Source organism: Mastigoproctus giganteus, chromosome 10 (assembly GCF_048544385.1).
Source record: "Mastigoproctus giganteus isolate SK-2022 chromosome 10, ASM4854438v1, whole genome shotgun sequence".
Classification (NCBI taxonomy): domain Eukaryota; kingdom Metazoa; phylum Arthropoda; class Arachnida; order Uropygi; family Thelyphonidae; genus Mastigoproctus; species Mastigoproctus giganteus.
The window spans coordinates 124,447,530-124,468,834 of record NC_143584.1 but is presented as its reverse complement, the minus strand read 5'-3'; the positions used below and the strand labels follow the sequence as shown (position 1 = coordinate 124,468,834).

The 21,305-nt window shown below is 38.8% G+C and overlaps 1 protein-coding gene across 1 annotated transcript in view; it reads right to left on the bottom strand.

Annotated features, from left to right (window-relative positions):
- The window catches only part of Tdc2 (Tyrosine decarboxylase 2), a 412,627-nt gene that overhangs the window by 273,453 nt on the left and 117,869 nt on the right, over positions 1-21,305 (bottom strand). The window contains exon 2 of the mRNA XM_090383012.1: positions 8,974-9,257. Coding sequence (XP_090239138.1) covers positions 8,974-9,174 — 201 coding nt within the window. The 5' untranslated portion in view covers positions 9,175-9,257. The remainder of the gene's footprint in view (positions 1-8,973; positions 9,258-21,305) is intronic.

The window sequence follows — 21,305 nt, the reverse complement described above, 5'->3', positions numbered from 1 at the left end:
GATACATATAAATTAATGGGTGACATGGAAGCCTATGATAGATATAAGTTGGTCTGTAACCAAGTCACAAAGGAGATTAGGCAGGCAAAGGCAGATTATGAGAAATCCTTGGCAAAGGATGCAAAGAAAAATAACAAAGAGTTCTTTACCTATGTAAACTCTAGAATGAAAGGGATGAAACAGCTTGGTCCACTGGATATTGATGGTTCAACTGTTGATGATCCTGCTCAGGTGGCTAACAAACTAAATTAGTATTTTGCATCTCCATTCACCCATGAGAAGTTATTCAGAGAGGGGAATGTCAGAGTTAAACTCTGGCAGTGAGCTGTATGATTTTTTAATTAACTGAGAGGAAAGTGGAGGAGAAATTGTTGAAGATAAACAAAAAAGGCACCCAGGGTGTATGGGATCTATCCAGTTATATTAAAGGAGGCAGCAAAGGAAGTAAACAAATCCTTAGCCATAATTATGAGGGCTTCCTTGGACTCAGGGGAGGTACCCATGGACTGGAGATGTGCAAGTGTGACCCCAATTCACAAAGGAGGATCAAAGGCAACACAAGTAATTATAGACCTGTTAGTTTAACTTATTTTCCAGGAAAATTAATGGAGTCACTGGTTAAAGAAGCACTGCAGGATCATCTAGACAAAACCAGTTATACCTCAGACACAGCATGGTTTTGTTAAGGGAAAGTCTTGCCTGACTAATTTGATTGGATACTATGATGCAGTCACAAAGGAACTGGATGCAGGGAATAACTTTGATGTCATATATTTAGATCTTAGAAAGGCTTTTGATACTGTTGCACATGGAAGACTGCTGCACAAATTGGGTCCATTGTTGTTTTCTATATTTATAAAATGATATTGATGATGGTATATCAAGCTTAATGTCCAAGTTTGCAGATGATACGAAGGTTGGCAGCAGGGTTGTTAAAGACACAAATGATAGTACGCTGCTGTAACAGGATCTAGAAAAGTTGAGCAGATGGGCTGAGAGGTGGCAAATGAAGTTTAACATTTGACAAATGTAAAGTACTACATATGGGAATCAGCAATCCCAGAGTGACGTGTCAACTCTGTGGTACTACGATGACAGTGGTAGAGAACGAAAAGGACCAGGGGGTTAATTGTGCAGGCAGATATGAAGTTTTCTTAGCAGTGCACATGGTCTGCAAGGGTAGCTCATAGTGTCTTGTCAATGATATACAGGAATAATTTTTCTAGCAGGGATAAGGAGGTGATTATTCCCTTGTATAAGGCAATGGTCAGGCCACACCTTGAGTACTGTATACAGGTCTGGAGGCCTCATTTTAAGAAGGATGTAGAGCTGCTGGAACGAGTACAGAAAAGGACAACAAGATTAGTGAATGGAACAAAGGGTTGCTCTTGCGAAGAAAGGCTTAAATTTTGCAAATTACAGTGTCTGGAGACTAGGCACCGGCGAGGTGATCTGATAGAGGTGTATAAAGCCTTCAATGGTTTGAGCATGCTCAATGCTGATGGGATTCTTCCTCTCGCTCAGAATAATCACCTGAGAGGGCATAAATTCAAATTGAGGAAAGACATGTAGTATAGATATGCAGATGTTGGCCTTTAGCCAGCGGGTGGTTGGTTGGAGCAGACTTCCATCCTTTGTTGTGGAAGTTGATAGCCTAAATAAATTTAAGGCTGAGCTGGACAGGTACTTGTAACGAACAGAGGGGTGAAATGGCAAAGTGTGTTTTTTTTTTTTTTTTTTTTTTTTGGCTGATGCTGCATAAGCTTGCTTTCTTGCACCATATGCTTCTACTAATGCTAATTGGCATATTTGGCTTTGTTTGCTTGTTGTTTGGTGTGTTGGTATCATAGACAATACTGACCTTGCCATTTTGCTAGTTATTTATTGGTGATATAATTACCTCTGTCTGAGTAGCAACTGATTGTGTTTTGTGATTATTTGGGCACAAGTTGGCTTGTTAGTATTAACAACTGGTAAGGATTTTTTTGGCCACTTGACAGGTTACATTGTATTCAGTTTTGTCCCACTGTATCTTTTTTTCATGTTTCCAAAGAGGACACTCCTTGGAATATGCATATTTGCAGTAATGACAGTTTATTATTGCGGCTGTGCAGTCAGTACTAGTGTGTGCAGCAAATCCACAAGTGGCACAGCCAGCTGCTCATCTACAGACTGTCTGAGTGTCCATACTTCTAGCATTTGTAACAGTGTAATGGGTTTGGGATGTAGGGTTTAACTCGGCAGTTAATATTAGCATTAGCAGAGGCATTTGATGCAAGAAAGCAAGCTTATGCAGCATCAGCCAAAAAAAAAAAACCCACTTCACCCCTCTGTTCGTTCCAAATACCTGTCCAGCTGAACCTTAAACTTATTTAGGCTATCAACCTCCACCACAAGGGATGGATGTCTGTTCCACCAACCAACCACCCGCTGGCTAAAGGCAAATTTCCTCACGTCTATCCTACATCTGTCTTTCCTCAATTTGAATTTATGCCCTCTCAGGTGATTTTTCTGAGCTAGAGGAAGAATCCCATCAGCATTGAGCATGCTTAAACCATTCAAGGCTTTATACACCTCTATCAGATCACCTCGCTGGTGCCTAGTCTCCAGACACTGTAATTTGCAAAACTTAAGCCTTTCTTCGTAAGAGCACCCCTTTGTTCCATTCACTAATCTTGTTGCCCTTCTCTGTACTCGTTCCAGCAGCTCTAAATCCTTCTTGAAATGAGGCCTCCAGACCTGTATACAGTACTCTAGGTGTGGCCTGACCATTGCCTTATACAATGGAATAATCACCTCCTTATCCCTGCTGGAAAAAGTCCTGTATATCATTGACAATACTCCATGAGCTACTCTTGCAGCCCGTCTGCACTGCTCAGAGAACTTCATATCTGCCTGCACAACCACCCCCCAAGTCCCTTTCATTCTATACCACTGTCAGTGTAGTACCACAGAGTTGATACGTTGCTCTGGGGTTGCTGTTTCCCCATGTGTAGTACTTTACATTTGTCAATGTTAAACTTCATTTGCCACCTCTCAGCCCATCTGCTCAACCTTTCCAGATCCTGTTGCAGCAGCATAGTGTCAGTAGTGTCCTTGACAACCCTGCCAACCTTTGTATCGTCTGCAAACTTGGACATTAAGCTTGATATACCATCATCAATACAGAAAACAATAATGGACCCAACACTGAGCCCTGAGGGACTCCACTAATAACATTAGTCCACGATGAGCAGTGTCCATTGATTACCACTCTGTCTTCTCCCCCTCAACCACCCCTTTATCCATAGCAGCAATTTGCCTCCAATGTCACACTGCTCCAATTTGTGTAGCAGTCTTCCATGTGCAACAGTATCAAAAGCCTTTCTAAGATCCAAGTATATAATGTCAAAGTTATTCCCTGCATCCAGTTCTTTTGTGACTGCATCATAATATCCAATCAAGTTGGTCAGGCAAGACTTCCCCTTAACAAAACCATGCTGTGTCTGAGCTATAACTGAAGTCTTGTCTAAATGATCCTGCAGTGCTTCTTTAACCAGTGCCTCCATTAATTTTCCTGGAACAGAAGTTAAGCTCACAGGTCTATAATTACTTGTGTCAGCCTTTGATCCTCCTTTGTGAATTGGGGTCACATTTGCACATTTCCAGTCTATGGGTACCTCCCCTGAGTCCAAGGAAGCTCTCATAATTATGGCTAAGGGTTTGCTTACTTCCTTTGCTGCCTCTTTTAATATAACTGGATAGATCCCATCCACCCTGGGTGCCTTTCTTGTGTTTATCTTCAACAGTTTCTCCTCCACTTTACTCCCAGTTTTTTCAAGATTCTGTAGCTTACTGCTAGAGTTGAATACACCTCTGGCATTCCCCTTGCTGAATAACTCCTCATGTGTGAATGTCAATGCAAAATATTCATTTAGTTTGTTAGCTACCTGAGCAGGATCATCAACAGTTGACCCATCAATATCAAGTGGACCAATCTGATTCCTGCTTTATAACCTGCTTTGATCATTGTTGGTGGTTTGGGATTGTGATTGTCAAATGTAAGATTATATTCCGAGCAGGAACTAGCATATCATCCTTTTGTCAGAATTCGCCTTGCATTGATGATTCCATCTCTCAGTTCTTGATCTGACAGATTGAAGAGATCCATTCAGTGATGACATCTCTTCACATGTTCAGAGAAACGTGTGGTGAAACAGTAACAGAAGTTCCATCAAATATTTGATTTTTGTAGTTGCTCAAACTGTCAACCAGTAAGTATCCTAATCTTAAACAATGAACTATGTTGGGAGTACCTATTGTACTTTATAAGCATTTCTTCACTAGGAACAGAGATAGTTTTCCAATGAGGTGAATGAATGATTAGAAAAGCTGGAGTTCAGATTCTGTCTATGTCAGTCTTTTGACATTTTGCTGTGACAGAACCAGGCTCATTTTGTTGTTGTCTTGTCTAGGTTTCACATGTGCCTCCAGTGGCTTTCTGGGTTTGGAAACTGTTTGCTCCATTTCACTCTGGAAGGAAGATCTTACCCCTCCAAGATACCTGCCATGCCACCTTTGTGGCCAAGCAGTAGTGGGTTAGTAATAATATACAAATGAAAGGTAAAAAAGAAAGGTTACTTTTCCTCCTGATCAAGTAAAGTGATTTCTTTACTGATGATTATTTAATTGATTGTTAGTGTAATACTGAAAACAAGGAGGAAGAGGAGACAATTCTATTCCAAGAGAAAGCACAAATTTGCTGGCAAAGACTTGTACAAAAATCGCTTGCCACTTGGGGCCACAGAGCAGCAGAGTAATGGGACTGACGAGAGGAAACAGCTTCAGTTCTGCAAACTGCAGCATCTGGAGGCTAGGCACCTGCAAGAAGATCTGATTAAGGCATTTATGATCTTAAATGGATTGAGTAAGCTCAATACTGATGGAATCCTTCCTCTTGTTCAGACTAAACACATGAGGGACATAAATTCAAATTAAGGATGAATGGTACAGGATAGTGTGTGGAAGTTTACCTTCAGCCAATGGGTAGTTGATTGTCAGAAATAAAATCTGATGTAGTCTGAGTAAATTCAAGAACTAGAAAACCGTTAGAGGGGAAAGTGATATGGGGAGTTTTTTTGCTGATGCTCTTTAATTTTGCTATATTATAATGTCAAAATCTGACAGGGATAACTAATTTAATCTGCACGATTTCTTGTAATACTTGTTTCATTTTGATAATAAGTCTCCATTGAGATATATAAATTAAAAAGTAAGCTGCCAATGGCTCTTACATTTACTGTCACATGAGCAACAAGCAATGCATAAAGAAATAAAGTAACCCCAGGTAACATATCAACTGTGTAGTACTACACTCTGGGTGGTAGAGAATAAAAAGGATCTGGGGGTAATTGTGCAGTCAGATATGAAGTTTTCTGAGCAGTGCAGATGGTCTACAAGAGTAGACCATGATGTCTTGTCAATGATATACAAGATTGTTTCTAGCAGGGCCAAGGAGGTGATTATCTCCTTGTATAAGGTAATGATCAGGCCACACCTTGAGTATACAGGTCTGGAGGCCTCATTTCAAGAAGGATGTAGAGCTGCTGGAATGAGTACAGAGAAGGGCAACAAGATTAGTGAATGGAACAGGGTTGCTCTTATGAAGAAAGGCTTAAGTTTTGCAAATTACAGTGTCTGGAGACTAGTCACCTGCCAGGTGATCTGATTGAGGTGTATAAAGCCTTGAATGGTTTGAGCATGCTCAATGCTGATAGAATTCTTCCTCTTGCTCAGAATAATAATTTGAAAGGGCATAAATTCAAATTGAGGAAAGACAGATGTAGGATAGATGTGTGGAAGTTTGCCTTTAGCCAGCAGGTGGTTGGTTGGTGGAAAAGACTTCCATCTGTCATAGAAGTGGACAGCTTAAATAAATTCAAGACAGAACTAGACAAACATTTGGAGCGAACGGATGGGTGAAATGGAAAAGGTGATTTTTTTTTTTTTTTTTTTGTTGGCTGATGCTGTATAAGCCTGCTATGGTCTATGACTATGAGACCATTATTGCCACTGATTACATGGCACTTGGAGTAACAGTAAATGTGGACTACTATGCAATATTTCATCAGAAATTACACCTAAAAATTTGTCAGAAGAGGCTACAGATAATGGAAGCTGGTGTGCCCCTTACTCCATGAAAATGCATGGAGTCATATCACAGTCTGTGCAGCTTGTTTTGAACAATTACAAGTGGGAAATAGTAAGTTCTCCCCTCTTCTATATAGTCTTGATATGAGTCTTTGCAATTACATTATTATTAGCCATATGGTGCAAGGAAGCCTGAAGCTTATGCTGCACCAGCCAAAAAAAAAAAAAATAAAAAATTCTGAATTACCCACAGAGAGAGAGAGAGAGAGAGAGAGAGAGAGAGAGAGAGAGAGAGAATCATCAAGAAAAAGAAGAATGATGATATCCACTCACACTCAGCAGGACCCTGGGTGTGCCAAGCCCATACTCACTAGACAGCAGACAGTTAAAACAGCATTGAAAAATTACACAAACATTGGAATGCAGCCATAAGGTGTGATGGAGACTACAGTGAAGGTTTTTAATGTAAATTATATTAAAAAATAAATTAATTTTAAATTAACCATTTTAGTGTATTACTTTTGGGATATTCCTCTTAGTTCTTCTGCCTTTTAGGCAGGCATCTACTTTGAAGGAAGGCAAGTATACTTAGTTAGCATATTAGAGGTATCAATTTCCCATTTCTTCATTTGGTTTGATATCTCAATCTAATAATTTTTGACACTAATGTATTAACACAACTATTCCAATTGCTAAATTTAGTTAATAAATCCATTGATAACAATATGAACCTTGGTATTTGGTTTAGTAAAACAAAGTCTGTTATTTTTGTTTGCAATAATTTTAATAATTAAGGGATGTGAGTTTGATAACTTCATTTTCTCATATAAGAGTAATATGCTTGTTATGAAATGCTAGGTCCTACTCATAAAGATTTAATATGAAGTCTTGGCACTTCCAGTAATATAGTCTCTGATACTGAATGTCTTGAATTTAACTCATTGGCAGAAGGATGATTAAGTACTTAAATATTTAATATAATTATATTTAATGTAGTTGGGGTAAGAAAGACATTTATTTTAAATAAGCAATTCTGGTGAGATTTCGGAACTTAAAGTGACTCAGCAGCTAGTTTACAAACTTTTTCTGCAATAGTACTACCATTACCAATAAAGACAAGCCCTACTGGGCACCACCCACTAGGTCTGAGCAACAGTTAAGTCAAATAAATCTTGAATACTACATATGTTTGGAAACCTTGTTTAGACTTGGATCTGTTGCAAAGGGCACAGAGGAAAAAAAAAAAAGGATTCTTCCACTCCTATGCTTATCTTCAATCCTGGCATAAGCCCATTACAAATATTGCTTCCTCTGCATCTAAAAAACTGGGTTTTCTTTCTCTCTCAGCATGTTTGCGATTTGTTCACTCTGTACAAATTGCAAATCTGCCCTACAATGGAATATTGTTCCCACATCTGGGATGGTACCCCCCAACATCTCTCTCATGCTTCTAGCATGAGAAAAAGAGGGCAGTTAGATTAATAATGACTCATCTCTAAAAGTCTCTCCATAGATGTCTCAGACGTTCGTTTCTGATGCATGCCTTTCCTATAGATACTTCCACGGACACTGTTCTACTGAATTCTCACTCTCTCTTAAACGAGTCTAAACCCATGCAGCTTTTCTTCTTCCTCATTTATTCCTTCAACTTCCTTTTTCTGGAAAAACCTCCCTTCACACGTATTTCCTTCACAACTTTCACCCGATGCACAGTACTTTTTTTTTTTTTTCCTCTTTCTCCCCATTAGCAAGTGGCTCCTAGCTAGAAACTGGAAACTCTGCTATATACCTGGTGCTAAGTACTACAGGTTTTAATACTTCATGTTCTTCTTTCTTTACTCTACACACAAGAGAGAAGAGTAAAGAGTTTAGTCGGTGGCACACAAGGGCATTATTACTAAGAATAACTGGTTCTATAAGCAGCATCTGAAAACTTGACATCTGTATGGAGACCTAATTTAAGTGTTCAAGGCAGAGCTTTCTAAAAGTGGATGTTGGGTTCTAAAGGGCATTGCCAAATTCTGGCATCATATCAAAAATTTTTTTCACTCTTATTTTCTTTTGCTGTATATGCAATTGATTAAAATACAATTATTGAGTAATAAATTAAAATTTGATGATATTTCTTCATACCTATAGGTGATAAGCTCTGGATGTGTCCTTTCTCTATTTTTTGAATGCTAATAACTTAATATCTCAGCTTTTTTTTTTAGATTAACCTTGTGCTTAGTAAAAGCACAAGGTTAAAAAACCACCTATCTTGTTTAGATAGGTGGTTTTTTTTTTTTTTTTTTTTTTAACCCCAAACAAAGGAAGTTGCACAAGTTTTCTTTATTTATCATCCACCTAAAGATAAGGAAGAGAAAAGGATGGAGTGTCAAATTATTTTAGGTATGTACTGTCAGCATCAAAGTTTGGAAAATACGAGTTAAGATTCTTAAAGAGTTCAGTAATCTGAATGCCAGTGGCATCTTTACTCACCTGGGTGATACAGATTTGTTTTTGGCTACAGTGCAATTGTTTGAAATTAACTTCCACAACCTAGTTGTGGAAATAGTAAGCTTCAATAAATATAATCGAGTGTTAGACATTAGAAGGGATAAGCAAATAAAATGAGGTTTTCCTCCCTTTTTTCTGATACTGCATAAGCTTTCTTCCTTATCACTTGAAAGAAGGATGACAAAATTTCAACTTATTTAGTTATGGATATCAGAATCTTGCAAGAGATGCTTCATGCTTGCCATCAATTCATACATTATCTTTCTATCAATTATTCATTACAATTTTTAAAAGTTTGAAATTATCAAGAGAAATTAAGCATAGAAAACAGAGTTTACAACTCACCCCTGGCATAATATACCTCTCCACATCTTTCATAATAGTTTCCCAGGCCTCTCCCTTCATTGGGGCAGTATAAGGAATTAGATGTCGTAAATATCCTGGTTCTATGTTTGGAGTTACACGTCGTTGAGAAATTGTTTCCAGATAGTCTGCAACGTAATCAACCATCTCACGACCCCGTTTCCGGAATTCGTACAAGTCCATAACTCAACGGACTCAGATGGACCAGAATAACTGAAAGGGGACTGGAACCAGGCAACTGGTCCCCCAAGTTATCTTTGTTCCCACTAGACAAACGGGGGGGAAAAAACACACACACATACAGAAGGAAAATAAGACAGGCATACTTTTTTTAAAAGTTTTGAATGTTAAAAATCATATGACAGCTGTTCAAAAAAGTAGTGGCACAATGGCTTGTACAAGAAAAACAGCTTTATTTACAGGTATTAAGAGTTTCATTTTCTACTCTTTGCCTCCTGTGAAACTCCATCCGAACACTATAAGATACCCAATACCATCAGCTCCTTTGTTTTTCTTCAAGGGTGTTGAGGGAACTAAATGTTGCCAGATGTCTTTTGTTCTATGAATACATAAGACTTCTGAGTACCTTGTTTGCTTTGAAAATTTCAACATCAGTCATCAGAGCTCACTTCCACAAAACAGAGGAAGGAGGGGGATAATGTTGAAGGATTTCCCACTGCTAAATACAGTAACACTTTCACAGTGCCAGACTGACTGGCTTGATCTCCAGAATACATCACCATTATCATATTACTGGGAAAAAAAGTGTTTCAAAAGCACAATACAAAATGATACCATCCCAGTCATATAATCACTTATTCCCTGGATTTATAGTTCCCCCCCCCCCTTTATATGGAAAGAATCTGAGTGGGAGGGAATTCATGCCTGCATGCTTCTTCCAAATTAAAAAAGCATTTCTTTGCATTTTGCTCCCATACACTTCAAGGTTTATGCAAGAACACTGATTCTTCTTTTTAAAAATAGGAAAAACCATAACCACATAAAACTTATAATATTATTACTGCAGAACAACTCCTGTCTGTCTCCATTTATACAGAGGCTATGCCATGCAATTCCTGCTCCTGATTGTGTGCACAGCAGTTAGGGATTATCCAAAAGTTCAGGAGGTGCAATATAAATAATGGAGAAAAGTCAGCAAGGAGTTATCTAACATGAATTAAAGGACTTTGTTGGGATCTGGGGTCTTTTTCAGTCAAGGGCATGGGTGCACATCCCTAAGGAATGGCTCTGGTTCCACTATTGCCACCACTTTTCTGGACAAGTCTCATATACTATACACATACCAGATTGTTAAATCTTCTGTTTGAAGACCATATTGAAAAGATTCATGTTTATTTAATTCAACAAATTCAGTCCACATACAAAAAGAATAATATAAGATCAATTTTGTTACTACAAAAAAGCAAAATTCAAAAGCAAAATGCAAGTTAAAGTTTATTAAAAAGCAACTAGTAACTGAATTTTTTTTTTTTTTTTTTAAATAGTAATATTTGATATTATTACAGAACAAGAACGATCCATTAACAACACTAGATCTGCAAAATATGAAATATTTTGCAGATCTAGTGTTGCTCGATGCTCAAAACATCGAAGGCAGATATTGTTGGGATATCAGAGACGTGGTGTCACACAGATATAAGGGATGCGGAACTGCAATTTGGGGAGTACAACGTCTACAGAAAGGATAGACAGGATAGGAAGGGGGGAGGTGTTATGCTATTAGTTAAGAAACACATAAAAACCAAGGAAGTGAAGCCAGTCGACATCGCTGGACTGTGCAGTGTGGAGTCAGTTTGGTGTGACATAAGCATTGGGAGATCAAAATTGAGAGTAGGAGTGTGCTATAGGCCTAATGACTCTGATGAGTATAATAAGGAACTGTACAGGGAAATAGAGTGGGCCAGTAAATCAGAGTGTCTTATAATGGGAGATTTTAATTTCCCAGATATTGACTGGAATTTGGGGGCTGGATACTCACACACTAGCAGGGCTTTTGTGGATTTATTGGATGATTGTTTTCTACATCAGCATGTTCGGGAGGCAACTAGAGGGAGTAATACTCTTGATTTGATTATCAGCAGTGATTCTTCATGCATTAAGAATCTGCAGATAAACGAACCACTAGGTGGCAGTGATCACAGTGTGCTGAAGTGGGATTTACTCAAAGAGGTAACTACCATTAGGGGTAAAGGGAAGGGTTATTGCTTCCGTAAAGGCGACTACGATGGACTGAGACAGTATTTAAATTCTATACAGTGGGACCAACTGATGATGTTACCAACAGCAAATTCAAAATGGGAAGCATTCAAAGAACTTATCTTGGAAGCTACTAGGCTTTACATACCAACTAAGAAATATTGTTCAAGGTTTAGGCCAAAATGGATGTCAGATGAACTAATGAGGCATATGGCAGAGAAGAAAAATGCATGGGATACTTACAAATTAACACATGACACAGAAGCCTATGATAGATACAAGTTGATATGCAACCAAGTTACAAAGGAGGTTAGGCAGGCAAAGGCAGATTACGAGAAATCCTTGGCAAGGGATGCAAAGAAAAACAGCAAAGAGTTCTTTAGTTCTCTACACAAATCTATGTAAACTCTAGAAGGAAAGGGATGAATCAGATTGGTCCACTTGATATTGATGGGTCAAGTGTTGATGATCCTGCTCAGGTGGCTAACAAACTAAATGAATATTTTGCATCGACATTCACACATGAGGAGTTATTCAGCGAGGGGAATGCCAGAGGTGTATTCAACTCTAGCAGTAAGTTACAGAATCTTGAAATAACTGGGAGTAAAGTGGAGGAGAAACTGTTGAAGATAAACACAAGAAAGGCACCCGGGGTGGATGGGATCTATCCAGTTATATTAAAGGAGGCAGCAAAGGAAGTAAGCAAACCCTTAGCCATAATTATGAGAGCTTCCTTGGACTCAGGGGAGGTACCCATAGACTGGAAATGTGCAAATGTGACCCCAATTCACAAAGGAGGATCAAAGGCTGACACAAGTAATTATAGACCTGTGAGCTTGACTTCTGTTCCAGGAAAATTAATGGAGGCACTGGTTAAAGACGCACTGCAGGATCATTTAGACAAGACTTCAGTTATAGCTCAGACACAGCATGGTTTTGTTAAGGGGAAGTCTTGCCTGACCAACTTGATTGGATACTATGATGCAGTCACAAAAGAACTGGATGCAGGGAATAACTTTGATATTATATACTTGGATCTTAGAAAGGCTTTTGATACTGTTGCACATGGAAGACTGCTACACAAATTGGAGCAGTGTGACACTGGAGGCAAATTGCTGCTATGGATAAAGGGGTGGTTGAGGGGGAGAAGACAGAGAGTGGTAATCAATGGACACTGCTCATCGTGGACTGATGTTATTAGTGGAGTCCCTCAGGGCTCAGTGTTGGGTCCATTATTGTTTTCTGTATTTATAAATGATATTGATGATGGTATATCGGGATTAATGTCCAAGTTTGCAGACGATACAAAGGTTGGCAGGGTTGTCAAGGACACTACTGACACTATGCTTCTGCAACAGGATCTGGAAAGGTTGAGCAGATGGGCTGAGAGGTGGCAAATGAAGTTTAACATTGACAAATGTAAAGTACTACACATGGGAAACAGCAACCCCAGAGCAACGTATCAACTCTATGGTACAACACTGACAGTGGTAGAGAATGAAAGGGACTTGGGGGTGGTTGTGCAGGCAGATATGAAGTTCCCTGAGCAGTGCAGACGGGCTGCAAGAGTAGCTCATGGAGTATTGTCAATGATATACAGGAATTTTTCCAGCAGGGATAAGGAGGTGATTATTCCATTGTATAAGGCGATGGTCAGGCCACACCTAGAGTACTGTATACAGGTCTGGAGGCCTCATTTCAAGAAGGATGTAGAGCTGCTGGAACGAGTACAGAGAAGGGCAACAAGATTAGTGAATGGAACAAAGGGGTGCTCTTACGAAGAAAGGCTTAAGTTTTGCAAATTACAGTGTCTGGAGACTAGGCACCAGCGAGGTGATCTGATAGAGGTGTATAAAGCCTTGAATGGTTTAAGCATGCTCAATGCTGATGGGATTCTTCCTCTAGCTCAGAATAATCACCTGAGAGGGCATAAATTCAAATTGAGGAAAGACAGATGTAGGATAGACGTGCGGAAATTTGCCTTTAGCCAGCGAGTGGTTGGTTGGTGGAACAGACTTCCATCCCTTGTGGTGGAGGTTGATAGCCTAAATAAGTTTAAGGCTCAGCTGGACAGGTATTTTGAACGAACAGAGGGGTGAAGTGGAAGTGGTTTTTTTTTTTTTTTTTTTTTTGGCTGATGCTGCATAAGCTTGCTTTCTTGCATCAAATGCCTCTACTAATGCTAATGCTAATGCTAATCCAAAAGTTCAGGAGGTGCAATATAAATAATGGAGAAAAGTCAGCAAGGAGTTATCTAACATGAATTAAAGGACTTTGTTGGGATCTGGGGTCTTTTTCAGTCAAGGGCATGGGTGCACATCCCTAAGGAATGGCTCTGGTTCCACTATTGCCACCACTTTTCTGGACAAGTCTCATATACTATACACATACCAGATTGTTAAATCTTCTGTTTGAAGACCATATTGAAAAGATTCATGTTTATTTAATTCAACAAATTCAGTCCACATACAAAAAGAATAATATAAGATCAATTTTGTCACTACAAAAAAGCAAAATTCAAAAGCAAAATGCAAGTTAAAGTTTATTAAAAAGCAACTAGTAACTGAATTTTTTTTTTTTTAAATAGTAATATTTGATATTATTACAGAACAAGAACGATCCATTAACAACACTAGATCTGCAAAATATGAAATAAAATGCTATTCTGTAAGTATGTACCAAAAAAGGTTAATCCAGAAACAAGATTTTATTATTAAAATTATAATAATAATGAAAGTACTTCATGCTCACATCTAAACTTAAATACGGATTTCAACATCTGTGGGTAATGGCAAGCTACCACTCAATGTCCTTTGAGACTGATCCATAATGGCAAATATGGTGTGTGTATATATACAGGGTGTCTCAAAAATACACGGCATAACTTCAGGAATGAGTTCCTCATATGTAGATAATAAAAATATTTTATATCAACGTAATTCCAGAAATGCTTGGTTATCGAGTTATTAACCGGAATGTCTTATCTCCCGCAGGCGATTTCCTTCATCACAAGGTACTGACAGAATCTGGTGGTTTTCCATTCCGACCATGCACTCAAATCAGGAGCAAGCAGATATGCACTTTGTGTATGGTTTGGCGGATGACAATGCTCTGGAGGCTCGTCGTTTGTACCACGAAAGGTTGCCAAAACGAAGATGTCCAGACAGGAAAACGTTTGAAGGTATCCATTGCCACCTTTGTGAAAATGGGACCTTTACACCTCGTGCTGCTGACAGAGGATGACCAAGAGCTACAACTCCTGAAGTAGAGGGTTGGACCAACTGCCTGGCCTCCATGCTCACCTGATTTAAACCCACTAGATTTCTACTGCAACCATTTAAAAGTCATTGGTGTATTCGATTCCGGTAGCTGATGTGGAAACTTTCCGCAATTGAATTGTGGCAGGTTGTGAGACAATACGAAACATGCCAGGAATTTGGCATCGTCTTCGTGAATCCACGAAACATCGATGTGAGGCCTGTATTCAGGCAGAAGGTGGACATTTTGAACAATTGCTATAATGTGATGTGAACAGTTAAATTTCATAGACAGACCTTCAGAACTGGGAAACTAAGCATTTCCGGAACTATGTTGATATAAAATAGTTTTATTGTCTACATATGAGGAACTCATTCCTGAACTTATGCCATGTATTTTTGAGGCACACTCTCACATGTGTAAATCCAAATATTTATTTTTTGAATCTATAATAATATTAATTTATTTTTAATATACTAATACATCCTGCAGGAATACCTTATAACTGGACATAGCACAATTGGTGCACAAAAGAGAATAAAACTAATAAAATTAAGAAACTGAAAGACCAAATTACTTTCAATCTAAAAAATAATCTAATGAGGTCTAACTCTTCCTTAAATTTATTCAAACTATCTATCTACTTCTCCAACACCAGATGGTATATTTGTTCCAACAATTACTCTCTAGCTAAAAGCAAAATTTCCACACATCTATCCTGCAGCCTTGCTTTTTTAATTTTTGTCTCTTTGTATGCATTATCCGAGAGAGTTAAGATACCATAATTAAGTTTACTCAGTCCACGTAAAGCCTTAACACTTCAATCAGATCTTCTTGCAAGTACCTAGTTTCCAACAGCTGCAATCTGCAGAACCAAAGTATTTTGTCATAGGAGTACCCCTTTGTGTCCATGACTGATCTAGTTACCCTTCATTCTCCTATCTCAAGTGATGAACACCTTCAAATGATGCTTCCACCCCTCTATACAGTGATCAATATGTGGCCTACCATTACATTATACAATGGGATAATCACTTCCCTGCTGGGAAAATTCCTGTGTATCATTGATAGATCTCACCTCCCCATGAGCTAGTCTAGCAGACATTTTGCACTGCAAAGGTCTTCATGTCAGAAGTCAGAACAGTGCAAATACTCCTACGTCTCTTATTGTAACCTGTAACCAAGTTACAAAGGAGGTTAGGCAGGCGAAGGCAGATTAGGAGAAATCTTTGGCAAAGGATGCAAAGAAAAACAGCAAGAGTTCTTTACTTATGTAAACTCTAGAAGGAAGGGGATGAATCAGATTGGTCCACTTGATATCTATGGTTCAACTGTTGATGATCCTGCTCAGGTAGCTAACAAACTAAACAAATATTTTGCATCGACATTCACACATGAGGAGTTATTCAGCGAGGGGAATGCCAGAGGTGTATACAACTCTGGCAGTAAGCTAGAGAATCTTGTAATAACTGAAGGAGAAATTGTTGAAGATAAACACAAGAAAGGCACCTGGGGTGTATGGGATCTATCCAGTTATATTAAAGGAGGCAGCAAAGGAAGTAAACAAACTCTTAGCCATAATTATGAGAACTTCCTTGAACTCGGGGGGAGGTACCCATAGACTGGAGATGTGCAAATGTGACCCCAATTCACAAAGGAGGATCAAAGGGCGACAAGTAATTATAGACCTGTTAGTTTAACTTCCGTTTCCAGAAAATCAATGGAGGCACTAGTTAAAGAAGCACTGCAGGATCATCTAGACAAGACTTCAGTTATAGCTCGGACACAGCATGGTTTAGTTAAGGGGAAGTCTTGCCTGACCAATTTGATTGGATACTATGATGCAGTCACAAAAGAACTGGATGCTGGGAATAACTTTGATATTACACACTTGGATCTTAGAAAGGCTTTTGATACTGTTGCACATGGAAAACTGCTGAACAAATTGGAGCAGTGTGGCATTGGAGGCAAATTGCTGCTATGGATAAAGGGGTGGTTGAGGGGGAGAAGACAGAGTGGTAATCAATGGACACTGCTCATCGTGGACTAATGTTATTAGTGGAGTCCCTCAGCGTTCAGTGTTGGGTCCATTATTGTTTTCTGTATTTATAAATAATATTGATGATGGTATATCAAGTTAATGTCAAAGTTTGCAGATGATACAAAGGTTGGCAGGGTTGTTAAGGACACTACTGACACTATGCTGCTGCAACAGGATCTGGAAAGGTTGAGCAGATGGTCTGAGAGGTGGCAAATTAAGTTTAACATTGATAAATGTAAAGTACTACATATGAGAAACAGCAACCCCAGAGCAACGTATCAACTCTGTAGTACTACACTGACAGTGGTAGAGAATGAAAAGGACCTGGGGGTAATTGTGCAGGCAGATATGAAGTTCTCTGAGCAGTGCAGATGGGCTGCAAGAGTAGCTCATGGTGTCTTGTCAATGATATATAGGAATTTTTCTAGCAGGGATAAAGCGGTGATTATCCCCTTGTATAAGGCAATGGTCAGGCCACACCTTGAGTACTGTATACAGGTCTGGAGGCCTCATTTCAAGAAGGATGTAGAGCTGCTGGAACGAGTACAGAAAGGGCAACAAGATTAGTGAATGGAACAAAGGGTTGCTCTTATGAAGAAAGGCTTAAGTTTTGCAAATTACAGTGTCTGGAGACTAGGCACTGGCGAGGTGATCTGATAGAGGTGTATAAAGCCTTGAATGGTTTGAGCATGCTCAATGCCGATGGGATTCGTCCTCTTGCTCAGAATAATCACCTGAGAGGGCATAAATTCAGATTGAGAAAAGAGATGTAGGATAGATGTGCAGAATTTTGCCTTTAGCCAGCAGGTTGTTGGTTGGTGGAACAGACTTCCATCCCTTGTTGTGGAAGTTGATAGCCTACATAAATTTAAGGCTCAGCTGGACAGGTATATCAAACGAACGGAGGGGTAAGTGGAAGGTTTTTTTTTTTATTTTTGACTGATCAGGAATTACTGCTGCCCATATGCAATACTTCGTATTTACCATTAATCCTCAATTACAACTTCTGGACCAATCTACCTAATTTATCTAGATCATCTGCAAACTTAAGAAAATAAACTTGTTATACTTTCATTAATATTGTAAATACATACTGTAAACAGTAAGGGAAACAGCACTGAACCCCAAGCAACTCCACCAATAGCAATAGTCCAAAGAGCAATGCCCATTTCTAACTATCCTTTATTTTGCCACTCAACCATCTGTTTATCCATTGCAGTAACTTTCCCCTAATGACACATACTGCTCCAATTCGTAAAGCAATCTTTCATGTGTAACAGTGTCAAAAGCTTTGCTGTTATCTAAATATATGATTTAAAAATTATTTGCATTCAGTTCCTTTGTAACTATATCATAGTAAGAAGCAGATGGTTTATACATGGGTACTGCACAAACACCATTTCTACTATTCAGATAGTACTGAATGCATCGTTTAATTATATATCATACTGTGAATCAACCTTCATAATAAGTGACCAAGGTACTAAACTGCTTTGAATAAGTAACGCTTCACCAGTGGAGAAGACTAATGTTACTTAATCTCGGCACATACCATGACCCAGACAGCTGCTAAATAGCTACTTATTCAAAGCAGTGCAGTACCTAGGCCACTCGTTGTGAAGGTTGATTCACAATATGAGATATAATTAAACGATGCATTCATACTACCTGGCTAGTAGAAATTATGTACGCGCAGTACCCATTCATAAACTATCTCCTTCATACTCATAGCATTTAGCCAAGAATATATTTTTAGAGATCATAGTACATCAGATTGCTTAGATCTTCCATTGCTGTTAATCCCACAATACTTCCTTAACTATTTACTCCATTATTTTCTCCTGGAAAAGAACTAACGGTTATAAGTTTATAATTGCTCATGTCACCTTTTATCATCCTTTGTCAAATTTGCACCCTTACAATTTATCAGAAGCTCCCTTGAACCCAAGGATGCTCTCATTCATATCTCCAAGAGTTTGCTTACCTCTTTTGGTGCATCTTTTAATGTAACTGGATCACATCAGCCCCAGATACCTTATTTACATTTAGTTTCAGGAATTTCTCTTTTTCACTTATAACAAAATCTTTTAGCTCAAATTCATAACTTGATTTACTTCTGGTGTTCCCATTTCTAAACTAACTTTTTTTACACATGAATGTAGATGCAAATATTTAACCTGAACAGGATCAACAACAGTTATGTCATTCATACCTTAATGGGCCAATATTTCAATTCCTTTCCATCTATTGTTAACATAAGTAAAGAATTCTTTACTAATTTTCTTTGTTTCATAGCAAAGGATTTCTCATAATCCACCTTAGCTGTATTAATCATCTTAGTGACTTAATTGCAGACTAGTTTTCACTGGCTGCAGGATTCTGTATTTTCTGAGAATTTATAATCAACCTACACATTCTTCTCTACCAGTCTCTCATCAGTTCATCTGACATCCATTTAGGAATAAAGCTTGAACTGCATCCCTTGGTATAAAAAGCCTGGTAGCTGCTATGATTACTTCCCTGAATGACTCCCATTTAGAATTTACAGTTGATAATATCTTTAGTTGATCTCCCCTGAAAAGAATTTTAAACCTGTCTAAGACCACTGTAGTCACATTTACAAAATTCAAAATCCCATCCCCTTGATATAGTTAATACGTTTAAATATATCCCACATCAATATATTATTATCACTGAGACTTAGTGATTGTTTCATCTGCAGATTCTTAATGCATGATGAGTCACTGCTAATAATCAGATTAAGAGTACTGCTTTCTCTTGTTGCCACTGTAACATGCTATTGTAGAAACAAACAGTCATCCAATAAATCAAGGAAGTTTCTGCTACTGTATGGCTGACCAGTCCACAAGTTCCAGTCAATATCTAGAAAGTTGAAGTCCTCCATTATAGGACATTCCAATCTAATGGTCCACTCCATCTGCCTGTGTAGATGTTCATTATACTCATCACTATTATTTGGCCTATGGCTGACTCCTGTTCCCATTAATTTCCCCCAGTACTTATGTCATACCAAACTGATTCAACATTGCAGTGGCTACCCATAATCATCTGGGTGCAGTGCCTTAGATTCTAATAAAAAACCAAGTGCTTCTTAACCAAGAGAATTACTCCTCTCCCCCTCCTATACACATCTCAAAGGCACTGTGTTTCCAATATCCCTATTATATCTTTATCATTAACGTACAAACAAGAATACATGCATCTGTTTTTGCCTTTAGTAACCCTAACATAACTCATGTATATTTGCTTATCACATGATGACCTGCAACAGGTCTTGTAACATCCAACGCTTCATTTTTCAGGCTACTGAATGTTCCCACAGAAGCTGTGCAAGAATCACTTTTACCTCTGACAGCTGATACTATTAGTTTATTAGTCTGTGTATTCCCCAAACTCCAGTTTCCCGTCCCATGTAACACTGCCTCAACGGCATCAGTAAATATTCTTGCAGCCCTTCTATGTAAGGATATCTCATCCCACATATAAGGATATATTCACATATAAGGATATATGTGAAAACAGTCTCCTATTAACAAGTACAGGCCACATTGAAAAAAATTCTACTTCATCAGCATTGCACAGTCTCTCTCTCTCTCGGGTCGGGTCGAATTTATTTGCAAGGCTTTCACGCACTCCCTCCTATTGTGTCTGGGCAGATTTGCAGCCAGTTTCAAGTTTAATCTTAACTTGTGACTTTCTCAACACTGCCTTGTACTTATTAAGTCCTCATATCTCCTACTCTTAATATCATTAATGCCAATGTAGATAACAAAATGCCCTTATCTGTAACTTTGAATAGCATATTTCCCATTTCCCTGACAACTGAGTCGCCAACAATAACTACCTCCAGCAGGACCAGCGCATTTTGCCTTGGGGATTGCCTTGTTCTTTTTCCAATAGTCTTGGAAAAAGACTATTATTGACACCATCAAAGAAAAGCATCTAACATGGTACGGACATGTAAAACGGATGCAAGAAAACAAATATCCAAAGACTATCCTGGAATGGATATCTCCTGGAAGAAGGAGAAGAGGAAGACCTAGGAGGACAGAGATGGATGGAGTACAGGAGTGCATGACAGCCTGAGGCTTAACCAACCAAGACACCCTGAACTGCACTTTATGGTGGGAAAAAATTCCTAACAAGAAATAACTTGTAGGCTGAGGAAACCCATTGTAAATGGAAACACTCCTCTTGAAGAAGAAGACTTAATTCTTCTACTCAAGAAGAAAGAACTGCCAGCTTGGGAAAGAAGACTTCGGTAGAAGTCTTCTTTCCCAAGCTGGCAGTTCCTTGTTTTTTGAGTTCTTCTGTTGCTAGTCTCTTGTTTCTCTTCCATTATTCCTAGTAGCTGCAGCACAATACACGGCTGTGGAGATGCCGTCTGGTACTGCACCACTGTTGTCGAGGAAATATGGGATTATTTGCCGATTGAGAAGAATCCAATAGAATCCTGGGGAGGGTCTGTGACTCTCCCCAGAATTCTATTGGGTATCTGCATCGGTATCACATTGTGTCGTTGTGGGGTAAATCCTTCGAATTCTGTTCGGGCCTTCTTCCATTCATCTTCTATTCTGGATATAATGACCTCGTCTCTTTCTGCTTCAGCTGCTCTGAGTTGTATTTCTTCTTGCTCTTCCTCCTCTGGTTCCATGTTGTCCATATTCTTTGTTGTTGATTGCTCATGTCCTGCTTGATTTTTTTTCCACAATTGCAGGAGCATCAGGTTCTTCATGACAATGGTGCTTCTCTGGTCCACTATTCGCTGTTTGATGAC